The sequence below is a fragment of the Prenolepis imparis genome, unplaced genomic scaffold (assembly GCF_030444845.1).
Source record: "Prenolepis imparis isolate NDT839.2.m4 unplaced genomic scaffold, iyPreImpa1.0 SCAF_2, whole genome shotgun sequence".
Taxonomy (NCBI): Eukaryota; Metazoa; Arthropoda; class Insecta; order Hymenoptera; family Formicidae; genus Prenolepis; species Prenolepis imparis.
The window spans coordinates 11,135,685-11,153,944 of NW_028141160.1; the positions used below are offsets into that span (position 1 = coordinate 11,135,685).

General features: G+C 36.1%; 2 protein-coding genes across 6 annotated transcripts in view; one reads left to right on the forward strand and one right to left on the reverse strand.

The window, feature by feature from the left end:
• LOC145933172 (puratrophin-1) overlaps positions 1-18,260 on the forward strand; it is a 322,624-nt gene that overhangs the window by 172,401 nt on the left and 131,963 nt on the right. For all 5 annotated transcript variants that reach the window (XM_083032711.1, XM_083032712.1, XM_083032713.1 and 2 more), the window contains 2 exons: positions 7,383-7,595; positions 8,249-9,233. In XM_083032711.1, the coding sequence (XP_082888837.1) occupies positions 7,383-7,595; positions 8,249-9,233 (1,198 nt within the window). The remainder of the gene's footprint in view (positions 1-7,382; positions 7,596-8,248; positions 9,234-18,260) is intronic.
• LOC145933177 (protein G12-like) overlaps positions 1-18,260 on the reverse strand; it is an 84,140-nt gene that overhangs the window by 62,333 nt on the left and 3,547 nt on the right. The gene's annotated exons all lie outside the window — the stretch shown is intronic.

Here is an 18,260-nt window from a genome sequence, read left to right on the forward strand (position 1 = left end):
AATTATAAACTATTTTTGCGATAAACTTATTGATTTATGGTTTTATTAATATGATTTGCAATGAATATTGAACTCTATCTTATTTTTTATTTTATTCTATAGAAGATAAAATATGTGGAAAGAATGTAGAGCTTTATCTAGCACAACTATAAATTTATTAGCCGGGTTTGTTATTAGATTTTAAATCTTCTGTAATTTTTGACGCACGTAAAAATTATTTTTTAACATTTTCCTCTGCATTTGATGTTGCATCGTGCAGAAAATCATTGTCCGATACCGTAATATCGACCTCGGCGTATTGCCATCCAGATGGATGATGTTTCGCACAACAGTTGCGGGAGATTGTTTCTCGTGGATGGCAAAGGCGATGACTCGGGCAGTGCAGGTGATTGCAACGTGACACATGTGAAAGGACGATGTTCGAGGAAAGTGACCGTCAACCAGCGAGGTTCAAGGAACCTTTTCGCTGGATGCTTCCTCAATCCGTCCGCTATTTCCATGATTCTTCCCGAGTGACGTTTTCAAAAGCCATCGGGTTTACGAGCATATCCAGCTTTCTATTGTTGCCGGTCATAGGCCAATCACAGCTAGAGGACACCGAGGACCTTTGGCTTCTACGCAGTAAAATGCGCATTGATCCTGTAATTCCTTTGCGGAAGTCACACCGCAGAAGGAAGATATCCCCGCACAATCAAACAGCAGACTTAGATTTATTATTAGGTTTTATTTATTATATCCTGGATAAATATTTCGCGCAAAAGAATTCAAAGAAGAATTATGTTGTAGGTATATAAGAGAGAATATACAATTAATATTAATTTAGGAAATATTTAATATTTTCCCTTATTATGTAATATTGTATAGAATTCTTAAATATATTTTATCTTAAAAATAACATAATTATAATGCATTCATCAATCGCATTATATTAAAAAATCCCCCTATTTTGTGACCGAATTTAAACAGATAACATAAAAATGAGAGAAAAAAAGGAAAGGGAGAGAGCTTCTTTACAAAAGATATGGCAAAAGAAATTGAGAAACCGCATCGGGGATTTTCTTTAACACCGTTTATTGCTGTACGTAGAGATCGATCTCTGACGGAGTCGAGCTCGCCAGTCAAGCTGTCTTGACAGACAAGACGCGAATAAGATGGAGAGACTTCTTCTTTTCGCTCGGGCTCGTTTTCGCGTTTTCCTCAGGATCCTGCATTGTTAACTGGTAGTCGAGAAATTCTGTATTCGTGCGCGTTTGGCGGTGATTTATTACTCAAGAAAGCGAGAAAGAGAGATGAAGGTAGAATGAATCTTTTTCGTATATTAATTATCGTATATATTAATATAATAATATGCTGCGACTGGTTTTTGGCTAGCGTTTTATAGAATTAAATAAAATTAAATTACAGAGACATAGATTATAATTAATCTATAGAGAATAATTAATCTATGATTATTTCTTTCTAGCTGTTATGTAAAAACTTTTACAACTATTTTTTATAACACAAGAATACATTCAATGACACTAATGATAAGATATTATCAAAAATACAATTGAGAAATTCAAAGAAAGAAATATTTTAAAAAAAATAAAAAGCAAATTAAAAAATTGTAAATCGATAGAAATTTTTTCTTGATTTACAAGAGAATAATATTATAATTGTGAGAAAAGAGATACTTCGTCGATACGTTATACGTTGATTCATAAACAGTTCGCGTGGCAGACGCTGCGATACCGAGACGAAACGCGAATAACAACGGCGCCTGTTACCGAATAGGATTTCCATGTCGTGAACCTTGGTCTCGCAAGGTTCATTGTGAAACCGCAATGAAAGCCGCGGTCTTGAATTGCGTCCATTTGCGTACGTATATTTGAGTCGATTTGAACCGGTCTCTGTTACATTGCTCAAAGAAATTTCGTGCTCGTGCGACCGCAATATGAACGTCGTCATTGCATCTATTTAGACATTTTTTACATACTGCCGAATGACTTGGACAGAATATGCATGCTCACGTACGAAGTTTTGTTTCTCAATCCGCGCAATTGACAATTGTAAGATATGATAATGTTCCTTAATTTTTAACATTTCCATGCGCTGTCGTAATATATTTTTTTTCACTTTTCATATTTTTATTTTATTTTCTCAACACACTATTATGTATGCTGTTTCTATTATTATTTTTAGCTAATACTTTGTTTCATGTATTACTATTTTTAATCCAATGGATTTTTTTCTAGAGAATAATAAAATTCTTTTTTTATCCGTCTATCTACACGTTTAATTGTAGTAGATGCTGTTTTATAACGCCGAATATTGTGCGATCGGTGCCGTTTGCACGTCGACACCAGGCGGCAACTCTAAAAGGACGCTGGGATAGGGTCTAATCTGCATTTTAAACGAGCCATGCCGCTGCGCGCAAAGAGGGAATCGGTCTGTACACGCCTGTATTCACGGCGCGTTATCGGCCAGAAAGCCCCATCGCGTTGTATATGTGCCGCCCGCATGCACACATCCGTTGCCGCATCCGAGATCCCCGAGAGAACCCCATGTCCGCAGGCTGGTAGATCGCATCTCTGCGTGATCCATTCTCGGGTCTCCTTTTTGCATGGATATTCCGAAATACTTTACACATGCGAAATGCAAATGAAAATAATTCTATCTCTATTTTACAATTAACATATTATGTTAATTGGTACACAGGGACTATCTAGCAATTTTAGCTGAATTGTGGTTGCTTTTTATTAATTATTAAATCGTGGAGTAAACGTAATACATTGATTAGAGCGATGCAGTTATTTTTAAAAGGATAAGTGAAGCATATCTCGTTTGTGTATTTGAGAGGTATTTTTTAAATCTGATAAAATCTGCTCGCATTAAATATCCTTCGCATATAGTTGACAAATCATTCCTTCCGCCTTGGCTTTCTATCGTTTTCCACCATAAGCCATCCATATAATTTTTTTTATCCCATTAGCTATGCGCGATCAATACTTTCGAAAATATGCTCGTTAAAAACCAGTCGCGTCGCGCACACTACGCAAATTTACGCAAATCTCAATTCACATATTTACGGTAACTCGATACACGTCGTAAATCCACATTCGCTCTCTCTTTTAGCTCTGTTAGCCTCTGCACTCAACCGTTATATTTTTTCGCACCGCGAAACGATATCATGGTTAAGACTTATTTCCCCCATTCGGATCGCGAGAGAGACTGCTCCGGAGCTCAGAGTGAAAGACGTCCGACTCGGAGAAGTAACGATGTCATGCCGATTAATTTGATCGCGCACACAGCATGTTTACCACGGGCGGTCGGTGAGACGCGTGCGCGTTTTTTAACCGGGTCCCATGGAACAAGTTCGTGAATATATATATATATATCTCTTTTTTTTCTTTCCCTCTTGCTCTCGCTTCCTCGCGGCAGCCAGATCGCAATCAGTCTTACCGGACTTTCATCAGATCGGGCCGTCGCGAAATGTATGTTTCGATGTACCCGCTCCGCTACTTCCGCGCGTGTTACTCGTTCGAGTTTCGCTCGTGTGGATCGAGTGATACAGACGCGTCGATGCGTACGCCGCAGTAGTACGGCCAGCGATTAATGAGCCCTCGTCAGTCGCGTGCACGTGTCTGTCACTTGGACAGCATCCGGTACAGCAGCCGCCGCTTCGTCTCTCCTTTCTCTCTTTTTATTGCTCTCCCTCGTTAATCGTCTATTACGGATTCTTTTCTTAGATCAAGCGGATATCGGGGAACGATGTGTTTAACTATGCGTTGCTCTCGCCGTGCGAACGCATTAACGAGCTAATTCATTTACGGATGATACCGCGTACAATCAATTTAGAAACCAAACCATTCTTATCAAATAGGATAAAAAATAGAAATCATTTTTAAGTCCGATATATATGCGATTTAAGAATTAAAAAATGTAAGTGTACACTGAAAAAAAATTTGTTAATTTGACTAAACCTTTTCAACTAAATTACTATTTTGTTAATTGAACATATATTTGTATTTAAGTCAAATATACATTTTGTTAGATTTAATATGTTATATTTAATTTAAATACTTCTATATGTTCAATTAACAAAATAATATTTAATTGAAAGATTTAGTTAACAAATTTTTTTTCAGTGTATATGTATATACATATTTTTTAATTCACATAATTAAAATACGTTTTCTTTATTTTTAAGTATAATTTCAGGATCTATATTTTATTTTAATATAAATAATAAATAGCTTCTTATTTTCTCAAATGTATTTATACCTTTTTTTTTTAAAGTAGAAAAAGTACGATTTAATACTCTCTCTTTTCCTTTGCATCTGACGCTTACTGTCAATAAAAAAAAATAATTCTAATATAAATATCGAAATATCTCTTATGACGCAGCTGTCAAACTAGTCTCAAGATACTAGTAGTATATATCAATGCGCGATCGTCCTCCGCATGTAACGGAGAACGCAATCACGTCACGTAAAATCGTTGATAAAGTTAAAATTATTACGCGACGATTTGCGATGCCTGCAAGGGTGATCAATAAACTTTTCAGCATGCGTCTGAAATACGAATGATAATAACATCGGTAATATTGAGAGCGATGAAATTTAACGGTCTAACGTGAATTTCGCGGCGATAAGCTCTGATTTACGTTCTCGTCGGAATCTCCCGTTTTGCGTCGATCGCTGAATGCATGGATTTTCCGCGTGCAGAACATAAGATCCAGCCGCGCGAATTAAATCAAGGAGACAGTATGTATGTCGGTAAATCACGCAGTGAAAGTCGCTTAGTTTCGGCGCTAGATACATTTCCCGCGCGACATTTTATACCGCTAATGAGACACATGGTTGACAGGCAAGAAGGCCTCCGGTTTCCTTATCGCGCGCATCATAAACGTCCGTTCTGTCGTCATGCTCAAGACAAGACTGGCTTTGTATTCTCTCTCTCATTGTTACCTTAGCACTGATTGGTCTTAGACTGTTTGACAATGTGATACTAGACGCTCGATGAAATTTCGCGATATCGCACTTTCCCCTCGTGTATTATGTTTGCCTCCTTGAGTTTCGTCGCTATTTTATCTAGTCTTACGATCTATTTTGCATTTCATTACGTGATTCAATAATTTATTTGGCGACGTTCCTTTGAAAACAACGGCTTCACTTATTCAGAGTATTACTGACACTGCGAACAGCTGACAACTTGTGCCAAGACATACCATACAATCTGTCGCGTGACATTTGAATGCACCGATGGATCGTAATAAAGTTTATTTCACGCGATTTGTCAGAGCGCGACTCGATTTATTCTTGCATTTTTATTTGCTATATGTTTTGGAAAAGTTTTTTAGTTTAATAATAAACCTACTTGCATGCATGTTCTTTTTATAATTGAGGATACCTAGTAACCGGGGCAGTTCGTGTTACCTCGTATTCTTGCACATTGCAGTTCGATGAACACGCAACGACACGTAGCACGCGACACGTGCATGTCCGCTTTAATGAAATGGAAGAATCAATGCCAGGTGTAGAAGTTTCTACAACTAGACTTAGTGCTTCTTATCCGCTTTGTGTTAAATTGCTATTGATCCGTTTTCCTCTTGTTTGAATTTTACTCTATGTGATATTATGTGTAAAGCCTAATACACATCTATGTATATTTTTCAGAGATATGCATTCGGTTTGCAGAATGTATGCAAGGAAACATTTTTTGTTGTATCTCTATTATTTTATGCTTGAAATAAAAAATCGCAGACAAAAATATGTAGATCATAACTTATCTACAAAGAAAGCCTCGTAATTTTTTTTTATGAAATGCTATTTTATCAATTGCTTTACTTGTCAGAAATCAACAGTAAAGATTTCAGAAAAAATATACCTTAAATTAATCAAAAGAATTTTTTTTTTGAATAAAAAAATAATTTATACATATCGTATTTTAAAGCCAAAAATTGTTTCTGTGAATTAATAAATATATAAAACAAAAAAGTTAAAGCAATTTTGTGTTATATCATATCTAATAAATATAAAAAATTAAGCATTATATATTTTTTACATAAAAGTCAAATACGAGTATATAAAACTGTCTAAATGAGAATGCCTTTAAATTTTCTAAATTACGCCATCAACGTCACTATTAGTATTACTTTGTCGCGAGTTAATTAGTTTTGCATTGATGAACAGATGAGATTCGTCGTCAAATATTCCAATTGACTAACTCTATTTGGTAAAGTTTTATTTTGTTGTGGAATGCAATCACGCATCTTTTCAACCTCGATAATGAAAATCGCGGACGATCGAACGAGTTTCATTTGCTACGTGCTTTTAATTACGAACACGAAGTATACGGTGTGCATTTGTTTAGCGCCCTTTATTTGCGCTATCCTACCATCTAATTACTTACACGAGCCACATAGTCACGAGCCGACATATGTAGGCGTTATTGCAAGGTGCAAGTCTCGAGAGAGTCTTGCACCTTCGACGATCTCCTCTCCTTCGAAGATGAGAAGATACGAGCCGTGAGGCTGGATATTAAATTAAACGCTACAATGTATCGAGGTGGCCTAGGAATAAATCGTGATAACGCTTCCGATATTGCCGACAGTTATGTATTTGCGAATGTGTTACGTGTTACATCGTTACAGCAAAGATCACTCCTCGGTTCATTTTTTATTTTGCACGATAAATATGATTACAATATACGTATTTTGTGTTCTAATAAAATCAAACTAATTGTAATTAATAATCTTGGATAAAAATAAAATTTAATATCTTATATCTCAGCTTATTTTATTATAATAAATGCGATGTTATTTTTTATTAAAAATCACATTTTCAAATATTTATAAGTACATGATTTAACTGTGTAACTATTCAACGTGGAGTTAGTGTGACTATGTTGTAACATCTTAACAAAAGTATGCATTTTGAGATGCACAATCTCCGACATTAACACATTCCGCGCGGAATATTCCGCACCTTCTTTAGCAGAGAAAGGCAGAAGGGACAGTCACTGGCTGACTGCACGTACTCTTAATTTAGGGTGTATCCGTACAGGGTGAATTATTCTGGCAATTAGCATTATTAACGTGCGTTGTGTCGTAATTCTTTTCACTTTCATCCGCAATTTATGCACGAAGATTCTAATTAGCTTAATTCGCACTGCATTTTCTGCTACGTGCTTTCTTTTTACCTTCAATTGTATTTTGCTTTTTTTTCTTATTTGTGAAAAAAAAAGAAAATATTACGCGTAGAATATTCGATAAAAACCACGTGTGCGGAAGAGCTTAAGAGACTCCATCCATATACGAAAATTACGATGTTTAGCGCGAAAGCATCCATAAAGTTGATTAAGAAATGAAATACTAACACGATCCATTTATCTGATTGCAGGGGAACGAGGTGGTGGTGCCAGAGGGCTGGCCTCTAACGTTAGGCGGCAGCGGTCTGATCCTGCATCTGGGTGAGCTCGAGGCGTCCGCGCTACGTCTCGGGGAATGTTACCTCTGCGTACGCAGCGTGTCTGCTGCAACTACAACTGCAACTACCTCGTCGGTCAGCGGCGTTAAGATTGCCGGTAAAGCCGCCGAGCAAAATACCGTTGAGGTGAGTCACATCCTTTTTCGTTCCTTTTTTTTCTCTCTCTCCTTCCTGGTCGTCGCGAAAGGATCGTGCCAGAGGATGTCCTGGCAGGTACCGCCGCGAGAGAATGACAACTTCGTCTTAATGACCGAGTCGAAGACTCGACCAGAATTCCTAGCGTTCCTTCCGAGTGATCGTTACGACGAATCCTCGGCATAAATATTGTACTAGTCATCGTGTACACGGATAGAGACGCGTAATGGGACGTGCGGTATTAGATGCCCGTTTAAGCCTCCCTCTCAGGTAATAAAAGACATATCTCTTTGAGAACGCCGAGGCGACATTGTCACGTTAATACGTTTATAACGTTTTCCTGTTCCTAGAATTGTGCCGAGCAAGCCGATTTTACCGCGACAATAAGTTACAGCTAAATTCTTTTTACTTATTCATAATTCTGTTTAGTTAGCGTAGTTAAAAAATCTTTTATTATCAGTAGTTTAAACTGTCGGAAACTATTATTATTTTAACATTTTTATTATGGGGAAAAATGAATTTTAAATTAAAATTTGAAGGAATTTAGAGTCGAAAATTTCTTGGTGTGTTAATCTTTACGTAACTTAAGCGGATGGTAAAAGTGCAAGAGAGTTAAGAACAAAGCTATATGCTATTGTTCGCAGATAGCAGTAGTCTGGCGAACTACGTCGATGAGGGCTCCGGGTATCTTGGGTTGGGATCGTGAGGACGAGTTCATGGACTGGCGGGAGTTGACGAACAAGGGTCAGCCGAGCTCGTCAGCAAGTACCGCGGGCGCGAATCTCGGCGGGGCGCAATCCTCTAACGCGATGAAGACCGGTCGTCCGCGGCGAAGATCGCGCGAAGATGCGCGTCCGAGGACACGCGAGATCAGCAGCGCTGAACATCGCCGGGAGGAGGCCAGATCGATCGACAGGCTTGAGCACCAAACTTGTCGTGAGAATCGCACGATCAGCAAATACGGTCGCGCTAACACGGTGATGAAGTCCAAGTCCGCATCCAGCGTTGATGCTTGGAAGGACGACCTTGACGGCGAACTTAATCGAGATTCGAGTCGCAGGGTGCATTCCAAGAACTACTCTAGTCCCACTGGCGGCGACGAGAGCCGCGTCAAAGTGAAACGATACGCCAACGTCGTCTCCACTATAGTGATGGAGAAATGGAAGGAGAGCAGCAGGTGCGAAACGCGCAGCAGATCGATCGCGCCGAAAGATCTGAAGAGCCCGTTGCAATTTGAAGAGAGCATTCTGTGGCAAGACAGCAACGGCGCTAATGATTCGCCGAAGGATCTCGAGGACAGATTACGGATCGTAGGTGGTCCCGGTGACGTCAGTGACGAGGATCTGCCGGCGTACATAGGCAGTCTGCTTGTCACCGTCGAGAGAAAAATCGAGAGGGTCTCGCTCGACGATATGACGTTTCCTTGTCCGGCGTGTAGGAACATAGACACGGACGATCCGCTGTTAGGATGTAGATGCGCCGGCGACGACTGCGGCTGTGGCGAAGATAACTGTGACTGTTCTTCCTCTGTGTCCGTCTCGCGGAAGGAACAATTCGCGAAGAGCTTCGAAGTGGCAGGAATCAAGCATATCGACAGTGACGACGAAGAGGAGGTGCGGATGGGATTCGGTGAGTAATGATTTTAATCTTCGAATCTCTATTTTACATGATCTTTAACATCAATCCGATTTTAGTTGCCTTTAAACAATGATTTAAATAATGATTTAATTCTGCCTTTTTTTAAAATCGAAAATATTTTTCTTATAAATAATATCTTTATTTAAAAAGTTAAATTATTCGTAATATATAAATTTATTAATGAATATAGTTGGGGAAGAATTTACGAGAGTAGAAATCGTGGATACAACGTTAAGTTTTATTTCCGGGATTAATGTCTATGGAGCGTATGCGGTTTATGAAAATTCGCGAATGATTTCTGCCAAGCCAGCACGTTTAGTTGCTCGCATTCGATGAATCCTCTTATGCACAGACGCATCTGTGTACGTGGATGATTTACGGACAACTAAACTCGCGTGGCAAGCCGAACTTGAAATTCTGGTCGAAGTACGGCGTAGGCGGTGTACCTTGTAAAGTGGCTACTTCATGTCATGCCGTCTGTTGAAGAATCCGAATGCTTGTGGCACCGAATCGGCATGCTTGCACTTCGTTTGTACCGGTGTGAAAAATTTCTGCAGCGAGACTCACAAGTGCGTGTGAATAGAATCGCTGTACTAGTAGTGATGTTATATTCCGATATGCATGTGCTCGCGTAACATGCGAATATGCGCCTTTATAGCTTTGAAGCTGCGACAAAATTTATGATGGAAATATTTCCTGCTCAATAAAATACCGAAAAGCCCCGCAACGTGTGTTTAACAAAGCCTTCTATGTTAATTTCTTCATAATTTATTCCGTAACTTATACAAATGGACATAATTAATTAGGTTTTGAAAACAAATGTTGATTCTCTTTATTTGCAAAATTTATTTTTAATTTATTTTAAAAAATTTCAATTATTATTTAATAAGATTAATTTTTTAATTGACAGATAACTGTGAAACTCGGGAAATATATTTTGAATTGGAAAAAAATTTATTTATGTTTTTACTCTACCATAATCGTCTTTTCATTTTAATTTATTCGAACTAGAGCCGTAAAATCTAATGCATTTTATTTTACTTTTTTTTTTGGTCTTTAACAGTTATTAATCAGTCTTTAAATTTAATATTTCTTTACTCTAAAATCGCGTCAGACAAATCAATGCAGCTTCTCTGCAGCTTAAATCTCTCTTTCTCTCTTTCGGTGCAATAAATTTTCAAGTCACGTGTCACAATCCGGGTTTAATCCGTCTCTCCAGGGCATCGTTAACGAGCGATGACTCTCGCGTCGGCGACACAGGCGTAATTGTAACGGACGAGTATGCAAATTGTCGGCGCGTTCGCTTGTCACTCGATCTTTCGTCGTGGACGTCGCCAAACGAATCACTCGCGGGCCCGGATGGGCCGAGCCGGACCGGACTTTAAAGTCTCTCGTGGCTCTTCTTGTCGATCTCCTTTCGTGTCCTCCCACGCTCGTCTCGGCGCGCCTCTTTGGTAACTACCGCGCCGACAGGTTTGCAAAGTCAAGAGCCTTTATCCGAAACGTCGCCACGTCGGCGGCGTCGACATAAAAGTAAGGACTACAGTATTCGCGTCGCTCCGTTGTGTAATATTTTACACAGTACCAAGTAATTTGTGTCGTCTTACAAGCGGATTTCTCAATTTCTTTACTTCTAAATTTGTTCTCAATTATAAATCTATCTTGTTCTCTCGTTTGTCATATGCAAATTATTGTTTAAAGCCGTATCTATTGTTTTACAATTAGTTTAGATATAAACATGTGACTTAAACTGTGATTTAAAAATTTAAAACACTACGTGATTTAACAAATAACCCACCCCAAAAAATAGAATAGTTCTACATATTATTTACGAATAAAATGTAGGAAGGTATATGAACATGAAACCTTCAAATCACTTCAGCCATGATTGGTAGCAGCAATTTATAATAAAAATTCAGTTTTTTTTCTTAATAAATATTAACTCTTTTACGAAAATAACAAATTTAAAAAATTAATATTACTAATATATTAATAATATACATAATATATTAATAATATATTTATATATTAATTTAATAAATATATATATTATTCATTTAATCTGTGAAGTCAAAACCTCGATGATTAATAGTTTAAATGATAAAGTACAAAGAACTTAGTCGAAACATGATTTTATAAGAAATCTTATGTTATAAAGAAGATAATTCTTCTCATATTGTTAATTATTCTATTAAAATGGTCATTGAATGAGTTGAGTATTCTGAATGATCAAGATTTCTTCCTGTCTTTATGGGGCAGAAAACGAGAATATTATGTTACAATACCACGTTAATGTCGATTATGCTCGTCGTTGTAGAAATGACTCGCGCAAAACGCGCGTAATCATCGTAACAATTATTTTTTAGTTCGCGGCTTCCTAAGTCCCTCCATATACACGCAGGTACGGCGAACCGCAAATACCACGGACCGTTGCGAACTATTACGACCGAATCGCGCGTCCGTTACAGCTTGCAATTGGCAGCTTCGGTATATATGCTCGAACACGTTTCCTGACTTTTCTGCGGCTAGTGTGCCGGACGTGTGTCAGCGATGTTTATGTTCGCGGTGCAAGAGGCGAGCGACCTGCTCCGACAGGAATGAACGGAGTAACGAACTCGTCAATAAGTATTCGTGCTAATGACATACGGCAACAAAGCGGCGATTTTTCTACAGCGTTGAGAGCAAACAGACAAACCGTCGAATAAAAAAAAGTCAGCTGTGAGGAATCGAAATACATTTATCGAACAATTTTTTTCAAAAACATTTACCGAATAATCAATTTTTCGCAATTTAATTGTTCAAATTAAATTTTGAAAGTGTAAATAAATTAATATCGAACAATTTAACACTGTGAAAATATTAAAATTTTACAATAAAACTTAATCATGCGAATTTCAAGATTATTTTACAAGATAAGTTATTTGAATCAAAACAAGTTAATTTAGAACTCGTTATAAATGCTCTGAATTCTGTGTCAATAAATACGAATAAAATATATTTTTTTTTTAAACAAGAGAAATAAAAAATATAAACGTAATAAATTAAAACTATCGATTTTAATATATTTGCTCTTTCGCTTTAGTTGAAGGTTTTTCGATTGCCGAGTCAGGAGATGAGAGAGATTATTATTCTTTCCTATACAGATATGATACACGAAACATGTAAATAAATAAAGATGAATTAAGATAGTCGTAACAGTGAGTAATAACGGTATAGAATCAATAATTCTATCTGTATTTCCTTATCTCTATTTTGGCATCCGATGATCAAGTGCGAAGAACCGGTCGTTATTCTTATTCCCGTCTGGAACGGCCGTTTTATTGTCATCGTTTCGTAACCTGCATAGTCGACATGATTACACTTATGGCACATCACGCTATACGATCGGACATGACTTTGCGCCGGTTGTCGTGTTCATTAGCATGAGGATATCTCATTGACGGCAGCTCGATCTCGTCGGCGCGACCCACTCGTTTTCGCGCCCCGTTTTGTCGGCATGCCGCAATGCCATAATCTGCCCGTTGTTGGATATAAAAGCCAATACCTACGCGAGGGTAAGAGAGGAGAATACCGTCGGGATGAGTTACGCCGCGTGACAGCGCGGAATGCATTCGATTTAGCCTTCTTCGACCTCGGCGCGAAGGCCGTGGAAGTAAAGGGAAAAATTTACTACCCCCTTGGATTTTCTGAGAAAATTGATCGTCCTTAATAAAATAGTTTCTTTCACTGAATTTAATTTGCAACAGCGAATTTACTGGGGGTCCGCAATTTCTACAATACCAGAGATTGATGTTAAGAGATTATTGGGAAACTCTCACATTTTCACATCCTTCTGTAAGTTCGACGACCTTATCGTGATGAGCGTTCTCTGCCTCGCAATTCGACGTATACGAGTCTCTGGAAATTGTTTTCATTCGCGGATATTTCTCTTTCGATGCTCAATTAAGTCTACGGTAGTATCCATGATACGCGCAGTTTTCTCAGTCTAGACGGAAAAATTCGCGACTCGCGGAAATTCTTTGAACGCGTGAGTTCCGTGAGATTCACAAGAACCGATCTCGTATCGCGGCGGTTAATTCTCAGACAGTCGACAAGACATGAGCAGGAAGAATGCGGCGAGTTATCTTAGTGTTGTCGCAACCGACCTAAGAAAATCATCGACTTTAACAACGGCAATAACCGCAATGCATATTCTTTGCTGGCAGAAAAAAACGATGAACAAGAGTAGCGAAGCCGGTTCCTGGCTTCTATTCTTAACACTAGAATACCCGATCCTTTCTCACTATGTTCAATGTCTAATTCCTCTACGTTTTCTTACGAATATAATGTAAAAGTATAATGTAGAAATAATGTACGAGAAATACTGTTGTATATTATATTTAATATCTCTGAGAAAATATTACGAAGATGTTAAAAACATTTCGAAATTTCATTTAATGATGATAATCAATGTCTTCATTTAAATTTTTTCTTTTTACATATCTTGAATGCTATTCAAATTATATAAAAATGTGAAAGAAATTATTTTAAAAACGATGATATTTCGGAAATTATTAATAATAATGTGAAATTAATAATAAATTGAAGACAATATTGTTTTCTCAGAGAAGACAATATTTTTTATAACAAGGATATTATATTGACCTACTTTGCATCGTTTGTTATCTACGTTTATGATTTAAAATATTTAGCTAAAAAATCAATTTTGTTTGATGATTAACATTTTATAAATTAGCTAAAATGAGTTTTATCAATTAGCTAAATGAGTTCAATTTCGTTAAAATATACTTTTGCAGTAACGATAATTATAGTAGCTGAGCAATGCGCTTTTTGCGACGTGATTTAGAGTCAAAGGTTCTCACGCGAAAGCGAGAAATAGCATGAAATATAAATAGGTGTTAACGATCAGCTGATATCGATGTAATGTTGTTTTTTTCGCGTGGGATTATTATACTCTGAAGAGAAACTACTGAAGATACAACTTAGTTCGCCCACTTTATTGTTTCTCGCGCTCCATCGTGGAATTTTATTGCTCGATGTCGTCAGAGGTATGTGAAAGCTAGTAAATTTTATGGGATTCGCTATTAAGATGCACTTAATGAATGACCGACCATTCTTACGTTTTTTCTTCTCGCGAAAAGAATGCTGTAGCGATTCGATGTTTAAACATTTTTCTTTCATTGTCCACTGATTGTGTTATTAGTTCATTGATCGCGCTATGAGCTACTCATATAAAAAATTATCTTTTTTATGAAATATATAAAATCCTGTTAAGAATTATTGTCTTGAAAAATTTAATATTTATCTATTAAAATTTATATTATTTGTTAAAAGAAATATCATCGATTATACTTTACGTCAAATTAATAATAATATGAAGCTATTCATTTAATAATATGTCTTCCTATAAATATTTATTATGATTTTATTTGCAATATTTGTAAACGTGCATATTCTTTTTTTTTCACTTTTGGCAACTTTCCTATTTCACTCGATCGCGGCTGATGGCATTTTTCGTAACGCGATCATGGGATAAGAAGGAGAATAAATAGCGGATCGTGACATTGCTGCAAGCTTCTGCATTGCATATCTGGAAGTTTCGCGATCAGATTGAAGCGTTTCGGAGTAGACGAGCGACCCGTGTTGCGCGCGAGTTGATTGAACGTCTCCCGGGCACACGGGCCGGCTATACTTAGTAGCTCATTGATCGTCCCCACTGCGGTCCTCAATCATATCTACTTAAGCGGGAATCAAGCGGCTTCCACAATGGAGGCTGTTCACCTCTCGCGGCGCGGCGAGGCCGTTCAACGCGCTGTATCGCGCCGCGAGTAGAACGAGAAAGCGAGGAATCATCATTCGTTCAGACAATCCGTACTTCCCGATTACACTCATCGCGTCGAATCTCGCGGGGTTGCTTGTTTGCACGTACCAACAGAATGATTGCCAATCGTTTGCCCGAGACTGTACTTGCCTATCAGGGCGGTTATCGATTTTTCGCTTCTTACGCAATTCAATTACGTTGCAAGACAATTGGATTAATTCGGAGTTTTATTACGCATGTCGACAATGATTGAGTTGAATGAGGTTTGTTTCACAGCGCTTATTTGCTGTAAACTGTCATCTTTGCAAACGTCAGTGTAATGTTTTTGATTAGATTATTGCTGATCGTAAACTTTGCGGTTTGAAAATTATTAATTGAAAAATTTGATGTGATAAATTAATCCTAAATACATGATTTCTATGTCATTATTATTTTAATTCAAAGACTTGACATAAAAGAGGTAAAAGAATCCAATATTTTTAACATTATTTTTATGTAAGGAAGACATTTAATGAACAAAAATAATCTTATGTTTATTTTAAATTCTGAAACTCTATGTAAACTAATATTAATAACTGTATGTAATATTAATAGCTTATAAAAAAAGAGTATGAAATAATCTTTTTTATATTTTTTCTCGGAATGAAAGTACGAAATATTATTATATTTAGAAGAAATTTATTTTATATAATCCTACAATTTTTTTTTACACTTCAAATTCTTTTTGATGTCAAGTCTTTGATTATTTTTACTGTTCTGTCTGCTTTTACAAAATTCCCGCATTATCAATTGTCAAAGCGAATCCTGAAACGTGGAAAGGGAAGTTGTCGCTATTAATCATAATGCTGATAGTGATCAAATTTCCATCACACAGGACATCGTAAAATCTGGTAGCGCAGCCGCCGGTAGATCTTTTGATCCAACCGTGAATAAAGCGATCTTCAACGAGCCGAATAAATGCCGCCACATTACACGGCCCATTACGCCATGATGTTATTTACAAACGCCGTATATACTATAGAAAATAAAGAACAACGCAGCGGAAGTCCATTAGACGCTTCCTCTTATTAATACGCGGCCTTCTGTGTACGGGATCTTTTTTGCACAGAAAAAATATCGTACCTGATTGAAGTGGCATCAGCCGTAAAGTGCACATGTAAAAAAAAGTTTACAGTGCTTACGAATAGGGTGAAGTGTTATAGTTAATATTTAATGCGGGATATTACTATATGTGACATCAAAGGGAAATATTATTTTTATAATTTTTCTTATTGTTAATTGTATATATTACGTGCGCATATTGCATTTGACAATTGTTTTCATACAAATATAAGAGTTAAACATGTGACTAAAACAATAAAAATGTCTCAAATTTTACGAGTTAAATGCAATAATCAAGCTTGAGAATTTCTACGCGATTTTCTCGGAACAATTTGTTAAATAATCTTTTTTTTTGTGAATATAGAGTGTTAATTATACAGTATGGATTTACATGTAATTTTTTGATTACTCGGCTGATTCTGATCATGTGCTCTTTTGTCTTTTTGAATATAGAAAATATTTTGATTAAAGAAAAATATGATTTAAAGCTGAATTTTTGTTAGGCTTGTACCTTGTACAATAAAGGATATTTGATAAATTTGTTTTGGTGACGTAAAAAGACACAATAAGTATCTAAAAAATATTATATTGAAACTTAATTGTGAAATCTACAATTTACGCATTAAATTGAGAGGAAATGAGGTTCTATTTTACGCGATAAAAGTTATTATAAGATCTAAAGAAACGCAAAATATAGAGGACATAAATTATAAAACTTGTAGATATTAGGAATGTGATTAGAAAATTAGGTGTCAATATATAGATAGTAAAAATAATTAGTAATTCTTTAATATATTTGCGAAAGAAGATTATTCAATAAATTATTGCGAAGAAATGCAAAAAATTGCAGAGAGATTCTTAAACTTGAAAGCCAATCGTTGACTAGATTGTTTTCAGTTTCCATTTGTGACATTAACTATTTCCGTTAGCAGCCAATTATGTCAGATTTCATTATCGGTATTTTCGAATGAAAAATAATGCTCGATAATATACAATAAGATTTGTCGCGAGATAAATCAAAGAGGTCCAAGAAAAAAATCCTATTAAAAATTCAATTGCTTTGCTACATTTTCTGTAGCATATTTTGTTAATTATTAAGCAATAAACAATACCTGGAGATTTTCTTAAAATTATTAAAATAAATCAAGATTTAAAGAAATGCAAAATATGAGCTCATAAATTATAAAACTTGTAGATATTAGGAATGTAATCAGAAAATTAGGTGTAAATGTATAGATAGTAAAAATAATTAGTAATTCTCTAATATATTTGCGAAAGAAGATTATTCAATAAATTATTGCGAAGAAATGCAAAAAATTGCAGAGAGATTCTTAAACTTGAAAGCTAATTGTTGACTAGATTGTTTCCAGTTGTGACATTAACTATTTCCGTTAGCAGCCAATTATGTCAGATTTCATTATCGGTATTTTCGAATGAAAAATAATGCTCGATAATATACAATAAGATTTGTCGCGAGATAAATCAAAGAGCTCCAAGAAAAAAATCCTATTAAAAATTCAATTGCTTTGCTACATTTTCTGTAGCATATTTTGTTAATTATTAAGCAATAAACAATACCTGGAGATTTTCTTAAAATTATTAAAATAAATCAAGATTTAAAGAAATGCAAAATATGAGCTCATAAATTATAAAACTTGTAGATATTAGGAATGTAATCAGAAAATTAGGTGTAAATGTATAGCTAGTAAAAATAATTAGTAATTCTCTAATATATTTGCGAAAGAAGATTATTCAATAAATTATTGCGAAGAAATGCAAAAAATTGCAGAGAGATTCGTAAACTTGAAAGCCAATCGTTGACTAAATTGTTTTCAGTTTTTATTTGTGACATTAACTATTTCCGTTAGCAGCCAATTATGTCAGATTTCATTATCGGTATTTTCGAATGAAAAATAATGCTCGATAATATACAATAAGATTTGTCGCGAGATAAATCAAAGAGGTCCAAGAAAAAAATCCTATTAAAAATTCAATTGCTTTGCTACATTTTCTGTAGCATATTTTGTTAATTATTAAGCAATAAACAATACCTGGAGATTTTCTTAAAATTATTAAAATAAATCAAGATTTAAAGA